General features: G+C 45.0%; 1 protein-coding gene across 4 annotated transcripts in view; it reads left to right on the top strand.

The window, feature by feature from the left end:
- Positions 1-15,439, top strand: part of Arid1b (AT-rich interaction domain 1B) — a 413,649-nt gene that overhangs the window by 337,919 nt on the left and 60,291 nt on the right. For all 4 annotated transcript variants that reach the window (XM_071612881.1, XM_027939394.3, XM_027939393.3 and 1 more), the window contains exons 7-8: positions 3,067-3,246; positions 14,589-14,916. In XM_071612881.1, coding sequence (XP_071468982.1) covers positions 3,067-3,246; positions 14,589-14,916 — 508 coding nt within the window. The remainder of the gene's footprint in view (positions 1-3,066; positions 3,247-14,588; positions 14,917-15,439) is intronic.

Raw genomic sequence — 15,439 nt, 5'->3', positions numbered from 1 at the left:
ACATGCTAGGCAAGCGCTCTACTGCTAAGCCACAACCTCAGCCCCCCCTCTCCTGCCCTTTCCCTCTCCCCCCACCCCAGGAGAGCCCTTTTAACCCTCTGGTTACACAGGTGCCGGACCATGTGAATCCCATGTGTTTAAGTATAAAACAGATGTAGAAATAAGAACTGGCTTGTTTATTCTGACTGGAAACTACATGTAAACATGTGGGGTGCTGGAGTTTAGAGGTTTTCTTGGTGTTTATGAAGCAGAATGTTGGCATTGTCCTGTCTATCTTTAGTATGCAGAACACTTTCATGGGTTGGGTCAGTTGATCCTTACAGGAACTTCATCTCCATTTCAAGATAGAGGAAACTGAGACTTGGAAAAATTACAATTTGCCCAAGGTCACACAGCAGTGGGGTTCAATCTGCATTGCAAGATATCTGTTTACACATCTGCCTCCTCTGTTCCGAGCTGGAGGCACAGAACTGTAACCCAGGCCTTCTGGCAGTCCCATGTGTCAGATGGCAATAGCTGAGACAGAAGCAGGGAAGTTGTCACCTTCCCCTTCTGAGGTCTTGGGGGTTCCAGGGAAAGGGGCAACTCTTTTGGAAAATAGACAACAAGATTTTAAGAAGCTCCTGTAAGTGGAGCTGTTGAAAATACATGGAGAGAAAATTAACTCCTAGTTTTAATTTCTTATTTGAAGAGGTGAATTCCACACCTCATAGAACTTGTCCATAAGTTACAGAATTTGATGCTATGGTACTTTCTCTATGTTGCAGTACTAGGGATCAACCAGGGTGTCTCACCTGCTGGGCAAATGCTCCACCATAAAGCTACACCCTGGGCACTGCATTTAAATTAGCTTTCAGATTCCACTTCCTTTTAAAGTCTTTTCACAAACTTGATTTTTCTGCAAAATGTCTTTGATCATTGGGATAGTTCCCATGGAATTCTCATGTGATGTGTGTTTTTAAGTACTGAACAATAGTCTAAAATAAAGAAGTAGCTTGCCCAGGTGAGAATTCTTAGAACTCACTTGAACAAACCATAAGCCTGCAGGAAAGGTCCCAGAAGCAGCAGCCACTGACGGCTCTAGGGTTATCATCAGAGCTCCGAGGCCTTTCACGTGGACACCTATATGGTAGAGGTGAAATGGAATGCTAAATGGACCTGGGTTGTGTGCTTTGCTAATGAAGAGGAAAGCAGTCAGGGAGAGAACTCAGACACAGTCTGTATGGAATTGGAATTTTTTTTTTAATTCAACAAGGCTGTATCTGAAACTCTAGAGAATTTTATAGTAAAGCTTAGATAAATATTTCATGTAACATCTTAAGAAGCAATCACTTATAGTAATTTTAGTCCTCTGATTTCTGTTTGTTTTCAGATTTGAAAAAGCAAACATTTTCTATGATGATTTATATCTAGGAGCTGCCAATTGAGCCCAATTTCAGAAGACTTATCTTTATAAATAAATTAAATAGGATAATAAAGACTAGCTCTACCTACTTTTATATCTCTTTAGGTAGAAGCAATGTTAAAAGTATCTCCCTCTCTTTTTTTCTTAGTGAAATGTCAACCATAGCCTTTGTAAACACAAAGTACCATTTACCCTCCCAGGTTTCAGCTGCCCTTAGATGGAGGTCTTGTCTCACCCAGCACCTCTGCAATTGATTTTCTTTGGAAACTGCCGCCCTGGTTCTCCTCTGGAGCAGGCAGCAACCTGCCTTGTCCCAGTTAGAGCCTTTCCTTGGCAACGCGGGCACAGTGACCAGCACCAACGTTTGGTTCTGGGAGCTATTTCTCACACTGCCCTTTGTTGGTTTGCTACTTTGATTATACAAGCTTTTCTTAGAAATATGTCTTGACTCAAGGGCTCTCCGTCCAGACAGCCCATGCTGCTTACTAACATTCATCCGAGCTGCTAGCACATGGACACACCTGACATTGTAGTTCTGCATCATTTAAAGATTCATCCTTTATCCATTTAAAGCACCACACTAACCCCTACTGTGTTGTGCTGAGCACTCTCTTGTGTGCCTAAAGAATTAAACCTTCATTCATTTAAAAAAAAAAGGTTTGTTTTTGATGCTTTGTGCCGCACTCCTGTAAGACATACAATGCAGCAGTAAGTCCAGACATGATCCTTGCCATCATGGAGCTTATGTTTTAGTGGTGGAAAATAGAGGAAAAGCGAGCCAAAAAATAATAGCAGTAATACTTAGAGGTTGCAAAACGTGCTGTGAATATAGGTAGGTGTGAAATAGGCTGAGAGACTGCAGGGTGTGGGGCAGGGAGAGCCGCCTAGAGAACCAGGAGGGTCCAGTAACGTCTAAAGGATCGGAAAGACTTTTGTTGAGTGGGAGAGTCGGATGTTATCTTCTTGGAACTTCCAGAAGGCCAGCAGACATGAGAGTAGCAGAAGAGAAAGCTATAGGAAAAGGGGGTGAAATAAGGCAACTGCCGGGCCATGAAGGATCTGTGATGGGGTCAGGTGTTTGAATGTGAGTCCTACCAACAGTGGGGAGCCTTGGGGGGCTTTATGCAGTTCACCTGCAAAGGGAGTGTGAGAGTCAGCGCCTGGAAGGGCTTCCAGTGGGTCAGGAGTCCAGTTGAACAGCACTTGTCCTGGGAGCTCAGCTCTGTGCAGGGGACGCTGGGGGCAGGGGGTGTGAGACTGTGCTGTAAGCAGAGGTGCTGAGGAGCTGGGCACAACATGTGTACCTGGCGAGGGTGCAGGCTTCTCAGCTCTGCCTGGTACCTTTCTTTCATGAAGGCCTTACCTGTAAGAGCTGTTACGGTGACTTGCCTTTCTTGCTCTTTTCCTCTCTCCAGGTCAAGTTCACCATCTTCTGAGTTCCTGGGAACTCTCTAATGAGAATTCTGGATTAGGACCAGGATGTCCCCATGGCACCCTCCCAGATCCCTCACCTGGGTTTGAGATGTCTTTGGATATTTCTTAGGAGAATCTCAGTACCAGCTCTCTCCCCATGGACCCTCTGCACAATCCCATGTCCGTTTCTGTGCCTGCAGAGATTATGAAGCACCTGCATTTATGTGTTCCATCTGTTTTCCACATAGGTTTTATGGCAGGCACACAAAGAAACCCTCAGATGTCTCAGTACGGACCTCAGCAGACAGGACCGTCCATGTCGCCTCATCCTTCTCCTGGGGGCCAGGTGCACCCTGGAATCAGTAGCTTTCAGCAGAGCAACTCGAGTGGGACTTACGGCCCGCAGATGAGCCAGTATGGACCCCAAGGTAAACGTGGCGCAGTGAGTGGTGCGAGTCTCTCAATACACTAGTCCTTCTGGGTCTTAATGCTTTAAGTGTGCTTTAAGATTCCCTTGGTGGAGCTGGGGCTGTGTGTTCAGGGGTAGAGTGCTTGTCTAGCATGTGTGAGGCACTGGGTTCCATCCTCAGCACCACATAAGAATGAATAAAATAAAGGTATTGTGTTCATCTACAACTAAAAATAAAAATTAAATTAAAAAAAGATTCTCTGGTCCCTGACAGGCTGTGAGGTTAATGCAGACCTACAGTCCTTGAGCTGCCTGTCCATAATGCTGGGAAGAACCACAACCCCTGTTCCTTAATTAAGCGCTAAGTGTGCCTTGTGTTAACAGTTACTAATGGGAGAGCAAACCTGTCTCTTCAGTGCCATTCCAGTGCTTATGGAGAAAGGACACAAGCCTTAGCTTAGAAGGTTCTGATTTATTAGGGCTCATCTTGTGGGACTCGAATTTTGCAACTTTCTCTCAGTAATCCCCTTCAGTACCTCAGACTCTTGGCTCAGAAGGGTGTCCCTGCTCATGGCCCACCAGCCTGTCTTTGGGGTGCTGAGCAGGTGGGGGCATTTCTCACTTCCCCGACCATCACCATCCGACTCCTGGAAGACAGCACAGAGCCTGACACAGGTGCATATCCTCAAACAGGAAGAAAAGGGGAGCATGGAAGGATAAGTGGAAGCTGCCCCAGATGCACCCCCCAGGATCACTTTCCTAGAGCTCATGCAGGTTTTATCAGATATGCAGAGAGTCCTTTCATCAAGGTTTAACCTCATCTGGATGTGTGTGTGTATATATATATTTTTTAAAGTCACTATGGGCAGTAGGACATTTGAATTTAGCACATTCTTTATATTTTGTTTACTTAGACATTAATGGATAATTTAGAGAATGAGATAATCTAGCACAATTCCTAGAGTTTCCTCACTTCTGAAAATCTCAGGAACACTCCAAGTGAAGATGAGAACATCGGGCTGCTCATCCCTCCACAGCCCCTCCAGTCCTACATGGGACAAGCCTCTTGGAGAGCCATGTGTCTTTAGCAAGCTGGGCCACATCCAGGAGGGGCCCCAGAGGCCCTGGCGCCTCACAGACAGCCGCCTCGTCCTGTTTTATGGTAGTTACAGTTTGGGAAGGGAGTGGCACTGCCAGTGTGGCCCTGCATCTTGCCTTGTACTGCTGTGTTCTGTTCCCTTTGCAGTTGTTTCTGTGCTAGGAAACTACAACAAAACCCAAAGCATGAGTCCTCTTGCCTTGGCACGTGTGCACCTGCGCAGATAGTGGACTCTGTTTTGCGTGCTTCCCTTCATGCCACGTCATACAGGTTTTCCAGGTTATTAACGCAGCAAGCCTTAGGATGCTCTTCCTGGCTGACAGTAATGGTCTGCCTGTCCCTGTCAGCACAGGTCATCATGACCTGAAGGGCTTTGAGGCAGGACTGGTGAGTGACTTATTCTGGGAGCTGCCCTTACTGTTTCTGTAGCTGTTAAGGAAAGAAGAAAACTGTAGACAGTTGGAAAGCAGTGTACAAATTATGGTGGGCCTGGAAAATGTGGACTTTTTCTCAGAATATACCTGGAGACAAGGTTGCAGCTCTGTTTTCAGAACTGGCTGCTGAATGCTGAAGGTCTAGGCCTTAACTTACAACCTTGAGGCTTCGTGTGATTTTTGACGTAGGTCTCTGTACTCCTCAGCAAGTCAGTCTTGGAGCCCCTTCCTCTACTCAGTGACAGAAGACGACCTCAGACCATCCAACAAGTCCTTTGTGAATAAACCTTGAGCTTCTGCTATGGGAGTCAATAGCAGGGAAGATGATTTCCATGGAATGAATTCCTTTTTTGACAAAATCCTCCTTCAGTTTTCTGGAGTCATTGATTATGAAGACTCTTCACTTAAGAGTACTGAGCCTGCAAGAATTCTCTCACCCAACCTGCTATGTGTTGTTGAACTATTGCTTACGCCCTCTGTGAGTTACTTTTCTTCTGGAAAATGAGAAAATTGGATTCTATTACCTTGGAAATAACTTTCAGTTCCAGTGTTCCACAAGCCTAAATTTTGCTTCAATTCTAGGCTGTTTTATATTAGCGTAGCTACTGGATCCCCGTGGGACAGTAGTGTTACATTGGCAGGGCAGAGAGGCGTTTCCCACTGATTCCTCCCCAGCCCTCTGGGTTTTATCTTGATGAGGTCTGCCTAAGTTGCTGGCCTCGAGCTCACCATCCTCCTGTAAGAAGGTGTTCATGAACCAGAGCCGTCCTCTGTCCCCAATCTCCTGCTTTTTTGTGCCCTCCTCCCTCTTCTCTCCACATGGCACCCACACACTGTTCACTCTGAGGTGCATCCCTTCAAGGGTCCTGCACAGGCAAGGCTGATGCCTGGGATAAAACTAGTGTCCCAGGTTTCTCATGTTCAAATCCACACCGCAGCCTGGTCTCAGCCAGCACCTGGTGCAGGAGGAGCACAGTGCACAGGACTCTGCCACTCGGGGAGCACTCTTTCCTTCTCATTTCTCTTTGATGATCCTTTGAAGCAGGGACACAAATGATATTTTCTTTTCTTCCTCTCCTTAATTAACTACTCTGATTACCAGTAAAACATTCTGCTTGCATCTTCCCATTTTAGGTTTTCATATCTTTGGAAAGACACACGGGTGAATGGCAAGTGTCCTGAGCTTCGTCCTCTGTTTTCAATGACTTTTTCTTAGATTGTGTACTTAAGAGATCTCAGGGGAAGATACCTTTTACCTCTGTTTTTACTTTTGTCAAAAGCAGCTTCTCCAAAATCGTTCTTAATAATAAAGAGCTTTTGTTAAGCATGTCTCTGCCCTGGGTCCCACTGTGAGGCAGGTCATGTTTCCATGCTGCTTCACAGAGGAGGAAACTGAGGCACGTAGCAGTTGAGGCTTTCTCCAGGGTGGGCAGTGACTGATGTGGCCAGCCCACTCCCTAGTGCGGGAAGGCCTTGTGAGCACATCCCATCGAGGAGGTTGGTCACTTACCACAACCCCACAGGTTTAAATGGCAGAGCCAGGCTCACAGGGACAGTGGCCTCAGAGGCCATTCACACAGTCACTGGCTGACCACGTCCCAGGCCTCGCTGTACTCCCTTCATTCACAGGCCACGCAGAAAGCAAAAGCAAAAGGTTTGCCACGCACCTTCGGGAGCCAAGAACGTGTTAGGAGTCCAGTCATGGAAACACATCAAGAGTACCAAAGAGGGCAAGAGAAAAGTCCTATGAAGTGGAGAAGGGGGAATTGTTAGAAATACTATAAAATCTGAATTATTAAATATACAAATGAGATGAAACCACTTAAATGTGTAAAAATATTTAATTACAGTCTGTTTTACAAAGTAGTACCTTTCTACCTTAAAGGAAACACACATAGTAACTACCCTTGCAAAGTATTTGCAAGGTAAGAGGGCCATGGGGACTCACTTTAATAAACAGACTTATGTAAATAACTATTCATTATTAATAAGTAGATTTTTATGGGAAAATAACTGAAATCAGTTTTATCTTCATAGCCCTTTTATTTCTTAAGGACAAAGATTCTATTTTGTTTTTTGTGTTCTCTAGAAAAACATCTCTCACGCTGAGCATCTATAGATACTCTGCATATTTGACATTTGATTGCAAAGAGGAGCAAGGACCTGGCCGTTGTTTTGCTACAAATAAATAGTGTTACCTCAGGCGGGTCACAACAATTCTGAGACTAGATATCACTCACTTGTACAGTAGCAACTGAGTGTTTGTGCAGGTCCTCCATGTGGAGCTGCGCAGGTTGCACACTGACATAGCCCTAGTGTTGTGCCTTCGTTTTACAGTGTCTGTCTTAGGAAGGAGAGGACCCACAAGTAGGTAAGTCTGATAAACTGTTTACTTCTCAATTTAATAAAAGGTGTTTTTCCAGAAGGATCTCAATATTTTTTCTTTAAAATAAATTAAAAGCCATCTGTAATCTTCTTTTTCCATTCCTTTCTCATAAATTCAGCAAAATCAAAATTATATTCAGTTGAAATGAATGCAGTTCCAAAGTAGTGAATTCTACAGTAATAATATTGAAGCCATTTTGGTCTAGAGGAGCAAGGTACAGATATTGCAGGCCCTCTTGTGGGCCCCTGGCATGCCTGACCCAGAGTTTCTGGCTCCACTCTTGTAAATCTGGATCCCTGTTTGTCTCCCTACCTTCCACAGGGGAGGGGCAGGGGTGCCTGCTTCCTGAGTTATGAGCTGGGGTCCGAAGGTCACCTTGGTGCAGAGGTAGATGCCGTTGTTTTTTGGACTCGACTGTGTCTGTGCTGATGGCTCTCCTTGGTATCTCTCATTTCTTTTTTTTTTTTTTTTTTGGTGGGGGTAATGGATGATAACACACTTGGTTATAGTTTCTTGTTCCCTTAGCCCTGTTTTGTGTTTAAATTGACAGAAGCCAAAGGATTAATCCATTTTCTATATGGTTTTGTTTTATTGAAGGGATATTCTAAACCTCTGTGTTAATAATAGTAGAATAAAACAAATGGAATTAGATCACTTAATTGAAAAAGGAAGGTTGATGTAAGCAAGTCTTCTTTGGATGTTCATATTTAGCTTAAGTGACAAGATTTAAGTGTGGAATTTTTCTTAGACTGATAATCATCATGATTTGATCAAAACCTGTGAATTCATTTTTTTTAAAAGTCAAAAAAAATTACAATGAAAATCAACTCAAAATAGGAAAAAAAAAAAAAAAAAGAAGAAGAAGAAAGGTGGGGGAAAGCTGGGCATTGCTGTGCACCCCTGTAATCCCAGCTGCTTACAAGGCTGAAGCATGAGGATCGTGAATCCAAGACCAGGCTGTACAGCTCATGGAGACCCCATCTCTAGGAAAGGGAAAAAAAGAAAAAAGAGTTAGTTTGACTTAGGTAAAGCTAATTATTCTACCTTGATAATCAAAGTCAGCAGCACACACAGGACAATGTCCTTTCTGCTAATCGACAGGATGAGCACCTTATGGTTGTATTGGTGGCTTTTACTGCTGCTGGTCTTGATGAGGACTGCCACAGGCAGTAGTCAGGATGACCACACATGGACACACGACTCTGCTACACGTCTTAGCACAGTGCCTTGTCCCGTGGCCCGTAGCTCTGCTATTTATTAAAGTGTTTGCTTAAAAAAAGACCATCTGTTGGGTGACATTTCTGCAAGAACATACCCAGATAGCCAAGTGAGGTGGGTGGAAGTGTCCCTTGCCGGCCTCTTGCCCCGACACTCTCCATTGCAGCTTTGAGCCCAGTCCTGCAGCATGTGACAGTGAAATTCCCAGCGTAGGCTCCTTCCAGACTCAGTTTCTTATAGTAGAGACATGATTACTGAATACTTAAGTTGATTATTGCATTCAGACAATACCTTTTTGTGTAATTGTTAATATCAATGTTTATTCTTTTTTATACTTACCTCTTTTTCAGGAATAACTTTATTATGTGTGCACCATGAAAGTAAAGTTTGACCCTAACACAATAGAGCAAAGATAATTCCTGTTCACTAGTAAAAACTAATGAATATCGGAACAATTTTTGTCATTTCCTTACAGACTATTCCTTGTCAGTTGTCCAGAAATAGTCATTGTTTTGTCCCTTCAGCAACCATAGGAGATAGGTGATCTCCTGTGTACAGTCTTTATAGATGAGGAGACTGAGCTTCAATGACAAATAGCTTTCCAAAGGCCACACATGCAAGAACCAGGTCTGCTCTGCTGTCACATAGCTGGTTGTGCTTGTGTGTCCCTGGCATCTGTGTCCAACGTTAGCCTTAGTTGTTGTGTCTTTGAAGAGCCCATGCTTCTCCTGAGAGAGGCAGTGACATGGACACAGTTCCCTTGCCCAGAGTGTCCCCTAGTCCCCCACACTCACTGCAGTAAACTGTGCTTCACTTTCCTTGTAGTTCCCATCATCACATGATCTTGTCTTTATTTCCTAACTTCCTATCTCTGCCACCAGAATTTAAGTTCTCTGACCTATCACTGCTGAATGCTGGGCATATACATTCTAGTATATAAGAATCCCTTGATAACAATTTCTTAAATGAATGAATTTTACTAAGAGAAGAATCCAGAGACACTGACAAACCTTCCTGGCCCTGCCTGGATGTGTGGTGGGTATTGAGTTGGGTATTCGGTGCCTAAGAGTAATTTACAATGCATGGTGTCTGATCTTTGGGAGGTGAAACTAAGGCTCATTTTTGTGTGTATAGTTTGTGCTTCTGTGTTTTCTGCATTGAATTTGCATCACTTCTTAAATTTTAGAGGAGTTAATTGTATGTGCAGCAGTGAGGATGATCTCAGAAGTATGATGCTAAGTGAAGATAGCCAGGTGCCCATGGCTGTCCCTCGTGACTATGTATCTAACATAGAGAGGCAAAACTACGTGGGAAAAAAGTCAGATCACTATCTGGTCAGGGCTAGGCTTGGACTTAAGACTGACAACAGTGAACAAGAGGGAACTTCTTGGCTTCGGCAGAAATATTCTATATCTCAGTTGTGCTGGTGGTTATGGGATTGCATGTTTGTTATTGTATATAAATTGTATCTCAAAAAATGTGACCATATCATGTAGTAAATTGTTATAAAAATGGTGAACGACATTGGCTTTAAAATAAGGTAAATGCATGTTTAGCCCTAATTCATAATGTTCGTCATAGCATGACTAACGGTGCGTACCCTCTGGTCTGGCTTCTGAAGTGTGCCTCCTTTTATCCTCCTCTGCCGAGGGGGATGCTGCAGAAGCTTGCACATAGTAGTCATTCATATATAATTGCTAAATGATTGACACTGAGAAACAGATGTCATGTGTGAGTGGGAACACTTAGCAGCTTAATAAATACAGTAAGCTTGAAAATTGGTTATGACCACTAAATTCAAATGTTCTGTAGTCAGATACAAAATGATCTGCAGTCCTCCTAAAATAATGGTGATGACTTCAACAGAGGCTAGCTGCTGCATCCCCGCTTGAATATAAGTCCTGGTGGGTTGAAATCTGAATTCATTTGGTGACCAATTTCCCAAAGCTGTGTGCCAAGACGAACCCACTTGAAAACTGTGTGCTCTCGGACTTGGCTGTAAGACCAGGCCAGCTGAGGTGGGCTGGCCCAGCATCTGCTGCCTTCATTGTGCTTAATGCTGCATCCATCTGCTTTCTGTCAAAGCTGGTGCCAACAAATTACTAATCTATTAGAGAAACATGGAAATAAGATCGCACTCCTCATTCCTGGCTTTTCCTCTCATATTTTGCTTGGCTTACATATTTGGTTTCTGTTTATCTTGGGAAGAAAGATATGCTATCAAGTGGGGGGGTCAGTTTTTGCCCCATCCACACATCTTTGAGGCTGGTGGGGAGGAGCGTCGCACTGGTTGATGATGGCACATGCAGTTGCCATTCCTCAGGCAGCCCTGCCTGCCCTGTACTAGTCACCCTGTGTGTTCCCTTAGCATCACCTGTCTCCAGGTGACAGTACTGCTTGCAGTGCAGAAAGGTTAAATAACTCCTGAAGGTCACACTGACAGGAAGTGTCAGCACCGGTGCTCAGACCCTGCTCCTAAAGCCTCTGTTTCATCCATTGATGCCTCAGAAGCCATTTGAAGCCTTTTGGAAATGTTTTTACCAGACACATGAGTGTAAGGAAGAAAGAAAAGAAAAGGGGGCTTTGCATTTCTCTTCTCAAATGAGGCCTCTACATTAGAATATTTACATGGATGTGCACTTTTGAGTCAACCCAACTGAGTGGAGAAAAATAACCTGGCTTCCCAGCCCCAGATGGGCCCTTGGAAGTACATGCACAGCCTGTCGGCGACACAGTGGCTATGCTCCAGCACCTGCCCCCCAGGACAGGGTCTCCTGCTGGGAGGCATAGCCTGATACCCCACGTTGGAAGCACAGCTCTTTGCTCTTTGGTCCCTAAGGGGGAAGAGCCTGGAGTGCAGAGTACCCAAACCTCTTCGTTGTTCCTTCCCTTATGCTCACTGAGATACAGCCTGGACTGCCAGTTAGACCTGAGATACAGAACTGGAAGTAACAGCATTTCTCTATTCTAACTGTGAGAAGAGCCAGACAAGATCAAGAACCTTCTTTGTCTAATAAAACCACTTTAGGAGTGTAGTCTGCCATAGCTATGTCTAAATGCTTGTTTTCTACCAGATTAAAGTGTTATTTCATTTCCTTTGAAAGCAGCAGGCACATATGCTTTCACTGAAAAAGGCTTCTCACCAGTGAGTCACATAGCTAAGGTTGGGGGAAGGAGGAGAGTAGCCCCAAGTCATCCATGAGTGTGTGAATTTGTTATGTGTTCAGTCCAACTATGAGTGAGCATGATTATTTTTAATAAGAGCAAGAGCCACAGAGGAGCACTGTAGTCTACTGACCTTAGCAGATAACCTGGGAGGGAGGCCATGAGGTCAGGGTGGAGGAAAGGCCCTACAGCCCAGCCCACCAGAGTGCAGAAGGTATGCATTCCACCAAGGTGGCCCTGGCCACCAGCCACGAGTTTGCATGTGACCCAGGGATGGGAGATTCCAAGACAACTTTAGCACTTTCTGTAAGGAAATTAAACCGGTGAAGTTTGTTTTTTCTAACATTTTACTTGAAAACAGTGTAAGATTGATTATTTCTGCACAGCCTGACTGCAGCATAGTGTATTTTGGTGAGGAAGTGGTTTCAGTGTCAGGGGCTGTCCGTCACAGCCTGATGGTGCATCTGGGACACTGGGGTCCTCCTGCCCAGGTGCCCCCTCCCCAGCGTCTCCCTTGAGCCTGCTATTGTTGAGCACCTGGCCTCCTCCTCAGCCTCCCAGATGTGTAGGCTAGAGAAGCTGCTGACTTGAACAAGGCTCATGCTGTTGCTAGCGTGGCAGTTTATTGTCATGCCCCACGGTCAGTCTATGTTGTGGCCTGCTTCAGCCCTCTCTGTCTTTGAAGTAAACGTTATGGTTGGACCCCTCCCGTCTGTATTAACCGGCATGACACTGCTTTGGGACTACAGTGGCAGTGTTGAGGAGCGATAGATAGACTTTCTGGCCCACAAAGCCTAAAATATTTATTATCTGGTCTTAGCAGAAAAAAGTATACTGGCTTGTGGTCTACACAACACTGACCTCCTCATCATTTGTGAATAATAACACATAATTCACGTGCAGCCCAAGCAGGAGGCCTGAAGGATACACCTGGCAAGGTTGAGCACCCAGTAAGTGGAACTCTGTTGAATTCCTTGCTGATTTGTAGGGGAAGCTGCTTTATGTGTGTGAGTTGGAGAAAACCTGGTTTTATAATTGTGGTAATGTTGCTCATTAAACATTCTCTTTCTTCACCCTGGGAGAGGCCAGGGTCAGATGTGATGTGCTGGGACTCGGTGCCACACTCATAGCCTCCCGCAGTCATCCCTGGGCATTCTGTATGGCTTCAGTTATTAGCCCTACAGCTATGGGACAAGTTACTTAGCACGTGTGCCTTAGGTTCTCATGTCCAAAATGATGTTGACAGTAACATCTACTCTTGGGCCTCACAGAAATCAAGGGGTTAACACAGAGAACCTGGAACTGAGCCTGGTGCCTGGTAAATGTTAAAGAGTTTGCTTTTATCATTGTTGATCTATTTCTCTTTCCATTGGGAATCCTTGAGAAGCTCCTCATCTTCAGGGTTAAACCACATACATAGAAGCCCATGGGGGCCCTGCAATCTGTCCTTTTTACCCTGCTGCCCCCAACTCAGCCCCCTCTGGCTCTTGGTGACTGTTCTCTTGCCTGTGTGCAGTATTCATGGCCACTGATCTATGGGGGCTCTTCCCCTCCTTGCCCTGCTCCTGTGTAGCTGCAAAGTCCCTCCACCTCCTGCTCAGATTCAGATGACTTTACTGTGTCTGGGGTTCAGTCCTGATGCTCTTCAGGTGGAGGATATCAGAGGAATGTTGTTTACAGGGTGGAGAAAGGAAGGAAGGTGAGAGCAGCCCACCTAGGGGTGCCGTGTGGTCAGGAAGGCAGAACTGCTTTGGTCTGAGAAGTCTCTGCCCCCCCACCACAGACTCACTCCTGCCTCCGTCTCTCTGGTTTGACTTTGGTGTCTTTTCTCATCTTTGCCCATCCTGCTCTAACACATTTGCATGTAGATCGTGAACTTCCCAAGTACAGGAATCTCTGGGGTCATTCAACTTTATGTCACATACAATGTGTGTATTGTTAGGTGGATGGGGAGAATCTTTTAGAAAGTAATAAGGACTGATTGAGAAATGCTGATCTGTGTTCTACAAATAGCTCTGTCTTTTTACATTTTTTATTTCAACCACCCTTTATTGGGATGCAATGTGTTTGGGTGGTGGAACCCATGGGTTCCGGAGTCTGTTTGCTTGAACTTCATTCCAGGTTACTAACTCTTGATTTCCCTCACTTGTAAACAGAGGTATCTGCATTTCATATGATTATTGGGAAAAATTAATGAATTCAGTGGGGCAAAGCCCACGCAGTGGTTCCACAGTTAACATCTGCTTCTGCTATTATTGAAGTGGTATCATGTATGCCTTTAATTTACTAGAATTTAATTTGTATACATGCAATCAGAATAGAAGGTAGGAAGAAGGAGGAAACAGAACCACTAAGAGCCGGAGCCCTTACAGCTACACTCTGCTCCCTGAGCTCCCGAGCATGTGCAGATTTGGGAGGTAAGGTTGTGGCTCCTGTTTCAGCCGCCAGCCCTGCCTGCTTCTTCTCATGCCACCATTTTGCTGTGCCCAGTGTCACACTGGTGTTTGGAATCGTAAGATAATGGGACCTAAGCACAAACCAGCCACTTCATTGGGTGCCCAGGCAAAATTATACTTGGTTGTTCCCAAAGTTGGTGAAAAGCCATGTTGGACGGACGTTGACACCACCCACCCCACGTCTTGGAGGCTAACCTGGCCCTAAGTGAACTTGCCCTACCGTGACTGTTGGCCTAGGACTGATGTGATAGAGCAGTCCCAAAGTGGCTTTCATCAGAATACTTGCAAATTCCAACAATGACTTTGGTTACAGTTTAAGAATATTAAAGCAAAGCTTATTGCTGGTATTCCATTTTAAGATTAGCTTGCCTTTCTCCTCAACATTGCAGGGGCCTGGGGGGCAGGGGATTCTTTTGGGAATGTGCAGAGAAAGCATATTTTGAGACTGGCAGCCTCATCTACACCAACAGGAAGGGCTAATGGGGAATCATGATTAATACTCTGTGGTGAGCACATTGTTGCACAGAAAGTATTTCCAGGGAGTGTTTTCACAAGTATAAGGACTAAATTAAAACCTTTAATCTGTGTTTGCTTTTTGTTTAGGTAACTACTCCAGACCCCCAACGTATAGTGGGGTGCCCAGTGCAAGCTACAGTGGCCCAGGGCCCGGTATGGGCATCAGTGCCAACAACCAGATGCATGGACAGGGGCCAAGCCAGCAATGTGGTGCTATGCCCCTGGGACGGATGCCGGCAGCTGGGATGCAGAACAGACCATTTCCTGGAAACATGAGCAGTGTGACCCCCGGCTCTCCTGGCATGTCTCAGCAGGGCGGGCCAGGCATGGGGCCGCCGATGCCCACCGTGAACCGGAAGGCACAGGAGGCCGCTGCAGCCGTGATGCAGGCTGCTGCCAACTCAGCACAAAGCAGGTAAGCCGCTGGGGCTGAGACAGCTAGGTGCAGTGCTGACACACGACCAGGCAGCAGATACTAGAACAGCAGAACACACTTGCATTTGACGATTCTTTTTGTGTCAAATACATGCTGTACCATAAAGGTCAGAGAAGTGAGTGACCTATGTTTTATGATCCGCTGAGGAAGGAATCTGAGCAATAGGCTCAGCTCATCAGTTGTGGAAAGTGTCTTAAAAATGTCTATTACAGTCATTGACACCAGCATACGAGATCCTGGCGCATAGTGAAATGTCTTAGTTCCATTTAAAAGAAATTTTGAGAAGGAAGCACGAAAGGCAAAATATTTAAAATCCAAATCATTGAAAAGGATGCATGGCCCCCACTTTTTTTTTTAACCTACAATAAGAATCTTTGTAAAAAGAAACTTTGCGTGTGCTGGCCTAACAGTATTTGTCTAGGATTTGTACACTTCGTATCCTTATGCTGAAAAAAAAAATTTTTTTCTGGGCATAATTACATCCAAACCAAAGTGTGGTCAA

This window comes from Marmota flaviventris, chromosome 6 (assembly GCF_047511675.1).
Source record: "Marmota flaviventris isolate mMarFla1 chromosome 6, mMarFla1.hap1, whole genome shotgun sequence".
Classification (NCBI taxonomy): Eukaryota; Metazoa; Chordata; class Mammalia; order Rodentia; family Sciuridae; genus Marmota; species Marmota flaviventris.
This window is presented reverse-complemented; position numbering and strand designations above follow the sequence as displayed.